Source organism: Eptatretus burgeri, chromosome 11, assembly GCF_056783735.1.
Source record: "Eptatretus burgeri isolate ZD-2024b chromosome 11, Ebu_testis_v1, whole genome shotgun sequence".
Classification (NCBI taxonomy): domain Eukaryota; kingdom Metazoa; phylum Chordata; class Myxini; order Myxiniformes; family Myxinidae; genus Eptatretus; species Eptatretus burgeri.
The window spans coordinates 3,172,635-3,188,151 of NC_140971.1; the positions used below are offsets into that span (position 1 = coordinate 3,172,635).

The 15,517-nt window shown below is 44.9% G+C and overlaps 1 protein-coding gene and 1 long non-coding RNA gene across 9 annotated transcripts in view; one reads left to right on the forward strand and one right to left on the reverse strand.

The window, feature by feature from the left end:
* The window catches only part of CROCC (ciliary rootlet coiled-coil, rootletin), a 144,995-nt gene that overhangs the window by 75,197 nt on the left and 54,281 nt on the right, over nucleotides 1-15,517 (forward strand). For all 7 annotated transcript variants that reach the window (XM_085847735.1, XM_085847730.1, XM_085847733.1 and 4 more), the window contains 6 exons: nucleotides 5,231-5,375; nucleotides 5,534-5,680; nucleotides 9,925-10,155; nucleotides 10,580-10,773; nucleotides 14,038-14,165; nucleotides 14,599-14,726. In XM_085847735.1, the coding sequence (XP_085703861.1) occupies nucleotides 5,231-5,375; nucleotides 5,534-5,680; nucleotides 9,925-10,155; nucleotides 10,580-10,773; nucleotides 14,038-14,165; nucleotides 14,599-14,726 (973 nt within the window). The remainder of the gene's footprint in view (nucleotides 1-5,230; nucleotides 5,376-5,533; nucleotides 5,681-9,924; nucleotides 10,156-10,579; nucleotides 10,774-14,037; nucleotides 14,166-14,598; nucleotides 14,727-15,517) is intronic.
* Nucleotides 1-15,517, reverse strand: part of LOC147016310 (uncharacterized) — an 84,662-nt gene that overhangs the window by 15,655 nt on the left and 53,490 nt on the right. For both annotated transcript variants that reach the window (XR_015049644.1, XR_015049643.1), the window contains exon 3: nucleotides 2,901-2,982. This is a non-coding gene — a long non-coding RNA (uncharacterized LOC147016310). The remainder of the gene's footprint in view (nucleotides 1-2,900; nucleotides 2,983-15,517) is intronic.

Genomic DNA, 15,517 nt, shown 5'->3' on the forward strand with positions numbered 1-15,517 from the left:
TGGAAAAGAAGAAGACAAAAAGCAAATGCAACAATTCAGATCTATCCGACTACCGGCACACGGCAACACTTATACAATTTTACTTCACAGACGGCGCCGACAACACATATTCCCAAAGCAAAAGAAAAGAGAACCACCTCCAGGATGAGGGGGGTAGGCGGGCCTGGGGCCGAGACCGTGTCGGGCCTATCCGTCTGATGATGAGACGCGAAGTGGCGGTGGTGCCTCAACTCCGCGGGCCTCGCGGACAGTGTCTGGTAGGGGGTGGGAAGGGGGCCCCCTTTTGTCGCACTATCTCAGCGCGGGGGGAAACAGGAGGGGGTTGCTGATGCTCGGGGAAAGGAGGATTTCACAAAATCTCGGGTCCCGCGACGAGCGTCTCCACCACGAACTCGGTCGCGCCGCTGGCCTTTCCCTCCGCAGTTCCCCGAATCCGACGCGAGCACCCCCTCAACCGCCTTCGCCGCCGCCGCCTCTCCACAGCTCCGTCCTCTTCACTCCGACTCCGCGAACTCCCAACTGCGAACTCTTACTCAACTTCCAAAACTCAACTCCCTCCACTTCCAACTGCGAACTCTTCCTCCTGCGAACTCAACTGACTCGACTGACGAACGCGGCCCCTTATATCCCCCGTGGCCTCGCTCCTTCATCTTTGACCCTCTGCCTCCGACCTTTCACCTCTCTTGCTGGCTCCCCATTGGCCCGAGGAAAAGTGGGCGTGAATGCTTTTTGATCCATGAATTTGCATATAGCGACCGCCCTCCAACGCCCTGGAGGCGGGGCCAAACCGCCCCTCGCTCACCGATTGGACGGAACAAAAGTGGGCGTGAGTCGTTTTTGATCCGTTTTTCTCGGAAAGTCCGCGATGCTTTTGAACACGCTGCTCGGTGCGCGCCCTACATGAGTCCAGCATCGGTGCCCACAAGTGGCGCGAGATGACGGTGATGCGATGGTGGCGAGTTGTGACGGTAAAGGTCGTGGCGGTTGTGGTGAAGCGGCGTTGTGGTTGGTGGTTGTTGTTGTGATGGCTGTTGAGACGTGGTTGGTGGTGGTAATAATGGCGGCTGGTCCAAAATAAAGATAGTAAAAGAAAAACGGCTATCCTGAAGAGTCGCAGCCCTCATGAATGACATTTATTCCCTCTAGACAACAGGTTTGGGCCTAACTACACATATACTTACCGAGATATCTTACCTAAGGGACCTGAATGGTGGTTTGCGAATTTGGTCAACCACAACAATATATATATATATATATATATATATATATATATATATATATATATATATATATATATATATATATATATATATATATATATATATATATATATATATATATATATATATGGCTGCCATCTGTACCATATGACCGATAGTGTCATGAATTTAATTATCTTGACCAATTTGTTCATGAATGACCCTAAAAAATTTTCCTGTTCACCTGATGAAGAATTTGGTGTTTCCATTTATGATGTCATCATTCAGGCAACAATGATGTCATCGTTAACAAATGTTATTCCTGATCTGTGCCCAGTTTCAATTTTTTTCACTCGAAGCACCCGCTCCCTACGGGAGCCGTCAGGGGGGTCATGTTATTATATGTATGCCTATTTCACTACAAGGGGTCCCAGGATTACACACCCAAAAAAAAAAACAGACGGTGAATTATAGTAAGAAGATTGAGCGGTTCCAGAGAATAAGATGTCCAAAGTTTTTCCTTTTTTTACAACATGGCTGCCACACTACATTACCTATAACGTCATAGTTATCATTTTAAAATGCTACATGGGTAGGTAGGCACTTCTATGTTCAAAGTTTCATGTCAATCACTTCAGTGGTTGTGGAGAAAATTTTAAAAGCGAATAAACGGTGAAAATGTGGAAGAAGAAAAAAGAACTGGATGTGCCACTTTATAACTGCGGGCATTTATGACCAGGTACCAAGGCGCCCCACTTTGATGCAACCCCACTTTGATCAGACCCGTGACCCAAAACCTCCTGTCGTCGTCCTTATAAAACTGAATTCAAAATGGGATTCAAAAATTCAATTCGATTTCAAAAGAAATAATTTTTTAAAAAAGATTTTCGTTCATTCCAATACCGCTGCCATACCATGTGTCCGATTAATGTTTTCGTGAACACCCTGGTATCTCCAAGGCTTGTGGAACATTTGTGTGAAGATTCCCCTCGATCTGTCAAGCCATTATGGAGAAGATTTTTAAAGGTTTATTCTTCAAAAAACAAATGGCTGCCAGACCATGTGACCTATGACATTAACATTAAAAAGTCTTTTCCCCAAGGCTTCCAGATCAGTGTGGAGTTTCGCATCGATGTAGTAAATTGTTCTGAAGATGATTTTAAAACATTTTTAGGTTACATCCAACATTGCTGCCAAACCACATGACTGATGATGTCATCAATTTAATTATGTTGACCAACTTATTCCGAGATGACTCAATAATTTTCATACTGATCGGATAAAGCGTTCTACTTTTCAAATTTTGGCCGGGACACGACTTCACCGATAACATCATCGTTAACACTTATTCCTCATGGGGAGTACTTGACATGTGCCAAGTTTCAATTTTTTTCCATGGAGTGGTTTCAGAGAAAAAGAGGTCCAAAGCTTTTCCTTTTTTTTCCAAAATGGCTGCCACATCACATGACCTATGATGTCATAATTGTCATTAAAAAAATTCCACTTGAGTAGTCACTCCTACGGTGAAAATTTTGTGACAATCAGATAAGTAGTTGCAGAGGAAACGAGAAGGGCACTCGGTAGAGCGCATTCCTCCTCCATGTAATGCCTGATCCACAAGAACATATCGGGCCTAATAAACTTTTGAGATATCGTGCTGCATATAGTTTTTGGCCCTATCTCTCAATGGTGAAGAATCACTTTAATAATTCCAGTCGTTGGATCCAGATCTGGATCTTCAACAAAATTTCATCCGGATCCGTCCACAACTTCTTGAGATGTCCTGTACACAAACAAACAAACAGAAAGGGGTGAAAATATAACCTCCTTCACCTTCGGTGGCGGAGGTATAAACAATATCAAAGAACAAGAATAAACATGAGAAAATCAATCGGGTCAATCGGGTACCAAGCCTGTTATGCCTGAAAGGCTTGTTACCCTCATAATCCGTACAAAATCAAAAGGGTACCCACCGGTACCCTAATAACATTTTAAAGAAACATTAATTTAATACTGGTAGTGCAACTTGTATACATAAATCACATTGAGTGCAGAGATATGTATGAGGAGACATCAATGTACTTTTACAAGAATTACGTGGGCATTATTAGACAACGAACAAATCCATCAGTACATGAGCCATTTCTCATGTGAGGCCAAACAAGGAAAGTGTTTCAACACTCACTACAGAATATAGGTTTGACATGATAGGGCATTAGAATAGACCCTCGAGAACACCTCCAGGTAGTACAGTATGTGGTTTCTGAAATGTGGCATCATTAATAGTTATACTGGCCACTATTCATGCCAAGGGTCCATCACTGCGGGCCGCTAAAATTTAGTGAGGAGGCGTGACGTAAATGTTAATATCTTATTCCAGACTCGACCAATTTTCAATATTGAGGCATCATTGGCTTTGTGGAGGTACATAGAAGAATCCCATAGTGAAGATAGGATTGGATAGTATAGCATGGTCTGTGGACGAGTAGGAGACATCTCGATGTAATTCAAGTCGGGGAAAACTGTGAACTTAAGATTGTTACGTGTCACCACATGGGGAGTGGTGTTGTGTTAACGAAGTAGGGTTTAAGGTTAATTCTCCCAGCATGTGATTACCCCCGTGACCTTTTCCTATGTTTTTTTTTTTACATTTAAAAGGCTGGCCATAAAAGAATAACGTTTTAACAACAACAACAATATCTGAGCAGACAAAATCCCACCTCCCAGGAATCGTTACCCAGGAGGGTACGCCCCCGAGGTTTCTGATTGGTCGGGGGTGGGGTGATGGAAGTGATGAAGAGGAGTACCTCAAAGATAAAAGCACTGATGATCTGCTCTCGTCTTTCTCTGACGAATCATCAGATAAGCTACGTGCCCTAGTAGATTCCCGCAGCCAAGATACTTCGAATGCTGTCTTGATGGACAATTCCATTGTCCAATTCATAGAGCAGTATGCAGAATTCAAAAAAGGAGTCGCAAATGGACGTTTGGGGAAGACTGCCCAGCTGTGGTTGTCATACATGGACCATGTCTGTTTAATTCCATCACACCTTGAAGCTGTAAAGAGAAACAACTTTCTTTTGTATGCTGCATCCATCAGTCGCATGACGTCTCTCTTCTTCAGTTTCGGTGGACAGAACTATGCAAGGTATCTGACATATTTCTCTGTGTTCATAGCTAATATAGACAACTCACACCCTCTTCATCACTTCTTGGGACAAACATAACGCTATTAAATTTGACAGATGACTCTATTTTGAAAATCTGCATGTGATAATCTCTCATTTGATATATAATTTGTTAATATTAATGCTTATTGGGCAACTGCAGAGATCTTATCAGTCAGGGGATTTTTTTACGTGCGAAACTGAGGAAAAGTTGACATCTTGAGTGTACCGTCAGATATGGTTGGAAAATGGATAGTGAGTCCCAGTTTATTCACTGTTACCAGTTGAATTCATGCTCAGGGGACCCTAAGGCTTCAGAAAAATATGGGGTCGAAGGGTTGTGGGATGCACGTGGATCATATCTAGTCCATGGCCTATTTCTGTAGGAAGTGTTGAACGATTTCATGATGTGATGTTTGTGATTTGAACCTGGGTTTTCCACGTTATGAGCCAGGGGTTCAGATTGGAATGCTGATGGGTCAACCATGACTTACTTCAGAAGATTGTGCTTAGGCTGTGTATGCGTGAGCAATGTAGTTTGAGGTGTGCACACCCTAACTGCACTCACACTTGCTCCTGATGAAGAAGTTTATATTTATTGTTCCCCTTTCTCTCCCCTTTGTCCCTCTTTCTTTCTCTTTATCTCGTGTTCTCCCCAAAGGCAGGTTCAGTACTTGTATAGCAGTCTCCTGGTAAAGATTTCACTTGGTAGTTTGTCATTGCCATCGTAATGGCAGTAAGGCAGATCTTTGAAATTTGTTCACTTCCGCTTTATGGAGCACTTTGTTGATGAGAAAACATACGGGCGACTGTAGTTTCTGCACAGGTGGCAGTGTGAATAGGTATGTACGTGTGTCTTTTTAGGCGTCATGAACTGGAGCGGCAGGAAGAAAAAGCTTCTGTCCTGCGCCGTGAGCTGGCCACCACCTCGGAGGCATTACAGCAAGTTAAGCTACAGAAAGATCTACTGGAGAATGAAAGGGACCATCTCTCTGAGTCTCTTTCCAGGGTTTGTGATGACGTTTTTGCATGAGACAAAAATATGGGGGTTTTTTTTTTTTTCTGTTTTTGCATTGGGCGTCATTTGGCCAGGAGTCCGACTGGTCAGATTGTTGCAACCTAACGGAGCCAGCCAGCTCTGAGAGGCTCTCGTGTTGTTGCCGACAGGCTGACAAACGCCGGGTGGAACTCGAGACCTGCCTTGATGAAGCGAGATCTGAGGAGTCAGCATTGCAAGAGACACTAAGCAGGATGAGTGCTCTCAATGAAGGACTCGCTCATGAGAAGGATGAAGTTGAGAAGCTGTTACTCCAGGTGTGATCATACATACCTATTGCAGGCAATTGCCATCCTCATGGAGGGATCGGTGTTAACCTTTTCCTCCATTAGTAAGTGTGCTTTAGTGTGAGCTGTGGTTGACCAAAGGTTCAGTTGTGCTGGAAACCTCAGCCAGTCGTGCACTTTGTTTTTCTTTCCTTCAAAATGACAGAATTTCGAGCTAAATGATAGTTGACTTTTTTTTTTTTTTCAAACTTTCATGCTAATTCCTTGGGGTTAGTTCCAAGTAATTGCCCCTTTCCTTTCAGGTTCTATTTCATTTGAACAGGCCACAGGGCAGTCTCATGTTTGATTGGAATAAAGCTGTTCAACCCAAGTTAACAACTGGTTTAATGGCTTCTCATTGTCTGAGCATGCATGAATATGCTCAGTTAAGTTTTGTACTTTTTTTATCTCTTAGGATATGTCAACCAAGGGAAAAGGCAATTTTTGCCGAATAGGAAATCTTAGCAACTGTGGGAATAAGACGATAAACCGTAGAGGAGTTGATCAGAAAACGGTGATTGAAATGTGCAGCCACAGCTTGCTGCTGCTTCCATTTTTAGATCTTAACAGTTGAATAAAAAATACACTTACAAGTTATTTATTCAGCTATTGGAAGGAAACTGTGAGCATATATATGTCAGGTCAGGATATATATATATATATATATATATATATATATATATATATATATATATATATATATATATATATATATATATGTATATATGTCAGGTCAGGTTCGATCTGTGACCTACTACAGGTACCATGTAAACCTGCACTAACCTGTTCCATGGTCGGGTTGTCGGCGACCAAACCGTCTCCCCCACCAGGTTTTCTGGTGAGGAGGGTGTTTGGATATGGACACCCAGCAGGATAAAAACAAAACCTGTCAAAGGGCGGAGGAGCTCCTTGTGAGCCAACGGCCATCCATATCTAGTGCCCAACTGTGTCTGCGGACGTCCTCCTGCAGTTGGGTCACTTCTTATTAGGAGGTTGGTGGCAGGATTTGCACTCCGGCCACCGTAAAACCCTTCATTCCGCAAAACGCAAAAACGCAAAAAAATCTGAAAACCCACTCCGTGGGAGTACCTCCTGTGCAGCTTCCCTTCGCAGGGCAGCTCACCGGATGACGGGATTGGGGCAAAGCCTTCGGGACCCCCAATCTTTGATAGGAGGGAAACCACGGGGTAACATCCCTGGGTCAGATTGCGGAAGAGTGTGTCGGAGTGGTGCTGAGGTGTCGTCCACCAGACGGCGGTCTCCTTGGGTTAACCTGAGGCGGTCCCTTCGGGTGGGTGCCTGGAATGTCCTATCCCTAAGAGAGGATGATCACCTGTCTCTGTTATCATCTGAGCTCAAGCGTTTGGACATCGGGATTGCAGCTCTCTCTGAGGTTCGGAGACCGGATTGCGGCGAGATAATGGTGGGTGGTTACACCTACTAATGGTCTGGTTGCTCTGATGGTTACCATACCCAAGGAGTTGCTGTAGCTGTGTCCAATAAGCTGACCCCAATGATAATTGAGGTAACACCGGTCAACGAGCGTATTATGAGATTAAGGATTCGTCACTCCTTAGGTGTCATTTCCCTGGTCTCTGTTTATGCTCCGACTGAGGCGAGTAATCTCACCGTGAAGGATGCATTCTACGCCACACTCGAGTCTGTGGTTGATCAGTGCCCCAGACGAGATACACTTCTAGTCTTGGGGGATTTCAATGCATCGACTGGAACTGATAGGGATGGTTATGAGGTGTGTGTTGGTCCCCATGGGTCAGGAACTATGAACCAGAATGGCACTAAGTTCCTTGACTTTGCAAGAAGTCATGGACTTAGGGTGGCTGGTTCATGGTTTCAGCGCCCACAAGCTCATCGCTGGACTTGGTATTCCAACGCTGGCGGTGTGGCAAAGGAGATTGACCATGTCCTCATTGACGGTCGTTGGAGGATGATCCAGAACTGCAGGGTCTACCGGAGTGCTCAGTTCCTCAATACTGACCACAGGCTTGTTGTAGCAACTCTAAAGCTGCACCTTAAATCCTGGAGAATGGTACCATCCCAGCCGAGGCTGGATGTTGCCAAGCTCAGGGATGACAGAGTAGCTGAGGAGTTTGCGAACAGGCTGAGTGGACACTTGGGGGGTCTGGGTGCTTTGGGGGGTCCTGAAGAGTTGTGGAGCGCCTTCAAGACCACCGTCCTTGATGTTGCCGGTGGATGCCTTGGAGCTCACCGCAGGGCAAAGAAGAATTTTGTCTCTCAAGGGACACTGGATATCATTGACCAGAGTCGCAGGGCCAGGCTGAATGGTAGAGCTGAGCTGTCAGGGAGCTGAGGCGTAAAACTGTACGTGCACTGAGGGTGGACAAGGAGGCCTATGTGCGAGGAATCTGTGAGGGGTAGAGCATCACCTGTGGACAGGTGATTCTCGTCCCGCTTACAGGGGAATTCGCGCATTACGTTCATCCAAGCCCATCCCTCGGAGCACTACAGTTCGAGCAGAGAGTGGTAGGCTCTTGACAGAGGAGTCTGAAGTGAAGGCCCGCTGGGCCGGTTACTTTGAGCGGTTGTACCAGGCTGATCCCCCAACTGTCGAGTTGGACGTCAAGGGTGTTACAATCCCTGTTGCTGACCCTCGAATCAACTGTGGTCCACCTACGCTTGTGGAAACACGGGCTGCGGTGAACCAGTTGAAACGGGGAAAAGCTCCAGGGATCTGTGGCATTCATGCCGAACTTCTCAAGGCTGGTGGAAATGCTGCACTCGTGTCGTTGCATGCAGTTTTGTGCTCTGCCTGGAACACAGGCATCATCCCAACTGACTGGAAGAGGGGCCTTGTTGTCCCTCTCTGGAAAGGGAAGGGTGATCGCCAAGACTGCAACAACTACCGAGGGGTGACGCTGCTCTCAGTGCCGGGCAAGGTCTTTGCTCGGATAATTCTCGATAGGGTTCGCCACCATCTGCTTGAGCACCAGCGTCCAGAGCAGTCAGGCTTTACACCAAAGAGGTCAATGATTGACCGTATCCTTGCACTTCGTGTCCTCACCAAACGCAGACGAGAGTTTCGGCAGGGGCTGCTTGCAGCCTATGTTGATCTCTGTAAAGCGTTCGATTCAGTGAATCGGGATGTCCTCTGGAGGATTCTTGGTCTTCGTGGGGTGCCACCAAAACTGATCGATCTGATGTCTGAACTCTACTCTGGTACTGAGAGTGCTGTGAAGTGTGGTGGTACCATCTCTGACTTATTTCCAGTTGTTACTGGAGTTCGTCAGGGGTGTGTACTGGCCCCCACACTTTTCAGCACTTGTATGGACTGGATTCTAGGGAGGATGTCGGAGAGATCAAGTTGCGGTGCGTCATTTGGGAATGTCAAGATCTCGGACCTTGACTTTGCAGATGATGCAGTCATCTTTGCGGAGACTTTAGACATCCTCTTGGGGGCCCTCGAGGTGCTGAATGAGGAGTCGGAGCCGTTGGGATTACGGGTTTCTTGGGTCAAAACTAAGATCCAGGCTTTCGGTGACATCTTGGATGCTGCTGTCCTGTCTGTGTCTGTTTGTGGTGAGGATGTTGAGGTCGTGGAGAGATTCACTTACCTTGGCAGTGATATTCATGTCTCTGCTGGCTGCGAGTCAGAGGTCAATAGACGTCTGGGTCGGGCCTGGGGAGTCATGGATTCACTGGATCATGGGGTGTGGCGCTGCCGGTACCTGTGCGGGAGGACGAAAGTCCGAGTCTTCAGGTCCTTGGTACTTCCAGTCTTGCTCTATGGGTGTGAGACTTGGACTCTGACCAAGGATCTGAGACGGAGACTTAATTCCTTTGGTACCAGGTCTCTTCGGAGAATCCTTGGCTATCGCTGGTCGGATTTTGTGTCCAACGAGCGGTTGCTGAGAGAGACTCGGATGAGATTTGTTACCTGCATAGTCCGTGAGCGTCAGTTGCGGCTGTATGGACATGTGGCTCGTTTTCCTGACTCTGATCCTGCTCACCAGATTCTCTCAGTGAGGGAGTCTCATGAGTGGAGGAGGCCAGTGGGTCGACCACATGCCTCATGGTTGCAACAGGTTGACCATCATCTCAAGGAGATGGGGATGGGCCTGGCATCTGCCTGGGGGATGGCCAGACGGAGGCCCCTGGAGTACCGGCAGAAAGTGGACGCAGCGACGTGCTGTTCTGGCACATGTTCCCATACCTGACCTGACCTGTGAGCATAAGCTCCTGCGTGGTGGGGTTTGCAGGCCGAGGAAGAGCGGTCATCCCTGCATGCTGCGGAGCGAGAAGCGGAACGTCAAGGTTGCACTCTCAGGGCAGAAATCGGACAAGCACAGTCTGAGCTCAGGGAACTCGGGTCGCGACTCCGAGTGCGGGATCAGTTGTTGGAGGAAGCCGAAAAACAGCGGCAGGAGCTCCAAAAGGATGTGCTTAGTCTGCAGCGTGAAAAGGAGGAGCAGGAGGAGCATGTTGAGCAGGTAAGAGAGGGTGTTAGAGATGTATTAACAGTTTTTGGCTCGAATGTCAATGGTTTAACAGAATCAAACTCGATCCATTTATTTTATGTGCGTGGGAAGCCTTGATATCAGTTATATTTGAGTATTCTTCTTCCCCCTCCTTTTCTTCTTCTTTGCTACACCATGTCCCATTAAGTATGGGCTCGTGACCCGTGGCATTGTTGGCAAGTCGAGAATTGAACCGAAAACACGTTGATAAGGAACTGTGTTAACCTCTGTGCTCTCATGTTGGATCAGTTATATCTGGTTATTAAGTTTGGTTCATGAGCTGGATGTATAATGAAATTGAAGAATTCCTTCAACATACCCAATGGGTGTAGAAATGCCTAAAATATTTATTCCCAGGATCTTAAAGCTCTGGAACAGTGTTTACCTCTTTAAACAGGCAAAATGTCAGGTGAAATCACTGAAGCAGCTGGTGGAGACATTACAGAAGGAGGTGGCCCAACAGACATCCCTGCGAGAGCAGGTGTTTCAGGATAAAGAGATCATTTGTCGAAAACACGCCGAGTTGGGCGTGCGGCTCACCGTTGCAGAGAGAGAAGGACGTGAAGGCTTTGAGGAAGTTACACATCTGAGGTGGGTCCATCACCATGAAAACTCTGTGAATGTTCTAGCGATGAATGGAGGGGAATGGACTGGGGGTTAGTGAGATGACCGGATGTTTGGATCGCGTACAGTTTCGCACCAACATTTATCTTCAAACTCATTACTTCTGCCACCAAAGGTGGACGGAGGTTATGTTTTCACCTTTGTCTGTTTGTGGGCAGGATATCTCAAAAAGTTATGGACATATTTGGACTAAATTTGCTGGACAGTTTGGGTGTGTGAGGAGGACGAATTGATTCGATTTTGGTGAAGATTCGGATCTAGATATGAGATTTTAAAAGTTTTTCTTCGCCATTGAGGGATAGGGCCAAAAACGATACATAGCACGGTGTTTCAAAAACTTGTGCACGGATTATGACAAAACTTGGTGGATGAGTTGGTTAGGTTGACGAGAACAATCTGATTAGATTTTGGAGATCTGGATCCAGATCCAGCCTATCAGTGGGATACAGAACTTAACCTGTTCAGCCTGGCGGAGGTGTGCGCTCTTCCAAGTGCCGTTCTAGTTGCACATAAATTATCACAATTGGAACTGAACTGATTGTGACAATCTGAGATTGTTTACAGTATGTGGGTTATATTTTCATTTAAACATTTTATTTCATTTTTTACAGGTGATGTTAAAATCTTAGCAGAGCTTGGGTCTTTATCACATTCAGCACAAAGACAATAGTGGACATCAATGTAATTTTTACAGGAATTACAAGGACATTAGCAGACATTGGGCAATCATGTGTTAAATAGAATTTCAACCTGGATTCCCTGCATCATCAGCCAGGGGTACAGATGGAGGATTGTTTTCAGTATGTTGAATTGGGATAGTACGCAGGGCTTTTGTTTGCATACAAAGTCAACGTTCGTGGAAAAGCTAGAACACAGAATAGATCAGGATGCAACGGAACAATAGAAAAAAATATGCCAACAGCAAAATTAGAGGGAGATGGACAACAAGGGATGCAGGTAAGAATGATGGGTAGGGGGAGATGCAGGGGGTGGATAATATGGACACAGAAGCAAACTCTCTAGATGGAAAAACTGGAAATTTGGGGGGGTGGAGAGAGGGGGGATTTCATGGGGTAGATAACATCATGGTTTTGGATTAGGTCGATCTGAGTTGGTGGCGAACAGCTGTCTTGCAGAGCTGGAGAGAGGAATGAGGAACAAATGAGTGGAGATGAGTAGTGATCCTGGATTTAGGTAGTTTCACCAGAAGGGGGGTTGGTGGTGGACTGTGTGCATCCTGCAGATAACTGGCGGGGACAAAGTACGAAAAGAGCAAAGAGTGCAAGCCCAGAAAGGAGGCGGGAGAAGATGGAGAGACTACCGACCTGTTAGCGATGGCAAACTGATGGACCCATAGACTCGGCTTCATTGCAGGAGATTCCATTGATCTCGAAGGCCTTGATTTATACGGCGTCAATCTGAGCAAGGTGTGAGGTAGGGGTGCCAGCCCAAAGGGGAGAGCAGTACTCCATCAAGCTGCGGATGAAGGCCTTGTTTGTGGACATAGTTCAGAAGTGCCAAGGAATAACTTTTTACGACAGAGGATGCCCAGTTGGTGATTGGCTTTGGAGGCCAACTTTGAAATGTGGTTTACCCAAGAAAGAGCATGGCTAATAGTGAGACCCAGGAGTATGAGTGACTGAACTTCTTCAAGAGGATTAGAAAGTAGCTGGTTTGGGGGTTTTTGGGATTGTGTATATGTAGTACAGGCTTATAGTTTTTATGCCCTATATTTTTGAGTTTTCAGTTTGGTTGAATGTCTGTGCGTCCATCTGTGCGTGTGTCGGTCCACCCGTGATCGATTTTTGTCACTGCAATAACTTGTGAACCACTGAAGGGATTTGTTTTTTTTTAACCAAACCTGGTACAATGATGTATTATGATGCAAAGATGAACAGTTTAGATTTTGGGTTCAAAGGGTCAAAGGTCATGTTACCTTTAGCTGAAAGTAGCAAATTTTAGTTGCTGTGTTAACTGTGAACCACCAAAGGGACTTTGACCAAACCCGGTACAGGTACATATTATGATGCAAAGATGAACTGATTAGATTTTTGGTTCAAAGGGTCAAAAGTCATGTGGCCTCGAGCTGAAAGTATCTCATTTTAATTACTGCGATAACTTGTGAACCGCCAAAGCGATTTTTGAGCAAACTGTGGACTGTAATGCAAAGATGTACTGATTAAATTTTGGCTTGAAACGGTCAAAGGCCTAATATCAAGTGCCCTTTAATTGAAAAATCTGTGATTATTGCAATAACTTGATTGAACAACTCAAGAGATTTCAACCATACTTGACACGCACATGAACTGTAGAACAAAGGTGAACAGATTGGATTTTCGGTTGAACTATCAAAGGTCATGTGCCCTTTGGAAATAATTTTGCCGACCATAATTCAATTTTTGTTTTTTTTTGTATACAAGATCAAGGCTTGTGGAAGAGTGAGGACACTGAATGGATCAGGATCCAACAGAAGAAAAGGAACAGTCGAGAGAAAGGTTGGGGGGGGCGGGGTTGGGTGGAAACAACAGCAGCAGGGTTGATAGATAAGATAGATGGAGGCTCGGACAAATAATAGTTGTGCGGAGGAGGGAGGGGTAGGGGAGGAAGCATGGGGTGGACAAGATGGATACTGAATCAAACTCTCAGGAAGGAAAAATATTGTGGTTGATAATTATATAAGGTTATAACCACAAGTTGGAAGGATCTGATGTTATCTCTCTTCTAATTGTCTTTCCCTCTCTCCCTCTTGCTCCCTCCCTCTCAAAGGACCTTTAATTGATATCAAACGTAACAATGGTTTTATTTTTGTTTTTCTTAATACATGGTCTATGCTCGTGGAAGAGCTAGGACACAGAACAGATCAGGACACACCATAACAAAGGGAACTGCAGGAGAAAGGGGAAACGCCATCTAACGTGAGCGAAAGCCTATCCGTTGACACATTCGTGTCAAATTCATTTTATAGTTAGGATTGTTTTTTATATATATGGTGTGTAAGATTTTCCAAGTATAGTTTACTTTTTAAACTCTGGTATGTATACACGTCGTATGGCATGAGTTTCGTACACAATTTTCTTGCGACAAACCAATTTAATGTCCTGAAACTTTGCAGTTCAAGCTCCATTAATATCCTGCTCAAAGCACGAATGTCTCCATGAAACGAAAGTACATGAAAATGCGGAAAGTATTAAGCTCCACTGTTGTAACTTACAATTCATGTGAATGCAACAGATGTGAAAAGGATGAATTGGAGAGTAGATATTTTGCTTGCCGAATGGAGATGGAAGAGCTGGAAAACAGGAACAAACAACTGGATGCTGAACTCCAGGATAGTCGGCAGGCCACTTCCAAACTACACGGTGATGTTCTTACACCAAGCTCGACGCAAGCTGCACTTGAATGTTTGTTTCTGCCCATGCGTTGTTGTTCATCTCCGAATTGAGTCACGAGATGAGGTTACACAATTGCTTTCATGATGCCAGCAGGACAACTGTTACATGGCCTCACTCTCCAGTCAAGAGTTGCATGATTGTTCTTCGATTATAATGTTGGGGTCGATTATGAATGTAATTATTGTGATCGATCAGCATTTTTATGCAAATGTACTCATTTGCTAATAAGATCTCATGACACAATTTGGATTAGTTTTGCCTTTTTCTGCCTTTGACTTTCCCTGTTATGAACTTGTCATTTGCATATTCTCAACCCAACTGCTACTGTAATGCATTGTATCTTGAAACCATCGCAGCAGCACTCAGATGACGGTATGATTGCGTGTGTACATGTACGCAGAGGAGCTGAATGCTGTTAAGAAGGAAAACGAGGAGGTGCAAGAACAAGACAAGGAGCGATTTGCTGAGCAACTGGCAGCAATGGAGAATGAGAGGCAATTGACTCTTCTCCATGCACATGCTGCACAGGTAACATTGAAAACGAGAAGGGCCTTTGCATCGTGCGCTTGGACTTCATCACATATCCTCACAATTTGAATATTCTTCATATACAGTGGTGAGAAAAAGTTTGTGAACCCTTTAGAATTTTCTCTATTTCTGCATAAATTTGACCCAAAATGTGATCAGATGTTCATCTAAGTCGGCATAATAGATAAAGACAACCTGATTAAACAAATAGCACATGTACGTACGTTCTGTCTCTGTCTCTGTCTCTGTCTCTGTTTCTGTCTCTGTCTGTTTCTCTCACACACACACACACACACACACACACACACACACACACACACACACACACACACACACACACACACACACACACACACACACACACACACACAATCTAATTTTTAATTACTTGTAAAATCGAAGATTTTTCAACGATATTGGTTAGTCGATTTTGTTCTTCTGTCTGATTGTTTGTCTGTTTGTCTGTCTGATTATCGGCTGCAGGTCACAATTTTAAACTGATCTTCACGAAACTTCACCACATGGTAGAGTTTGTCATAAGGAAGAAGCCTATTGTTTTTGAGGTCAAAAGGTCAACAACTCAGGTGGTATTTCTGAAAACCTCAATTTTCATCTGATTGACTTGAAATTTGAAGAGGAGTTGCAAATTTGGCCATTGAATTCAACCTCCAATTATTGTTGAGGTCAAATTTGTTTTATGGATTTTGCAAGTATCGTGCTCTGCGCAACATTTTTTTTTCTTGTTTATTTATTGAGTGACATGGTGCAACCCATTCAATTTCTTTTCTCAG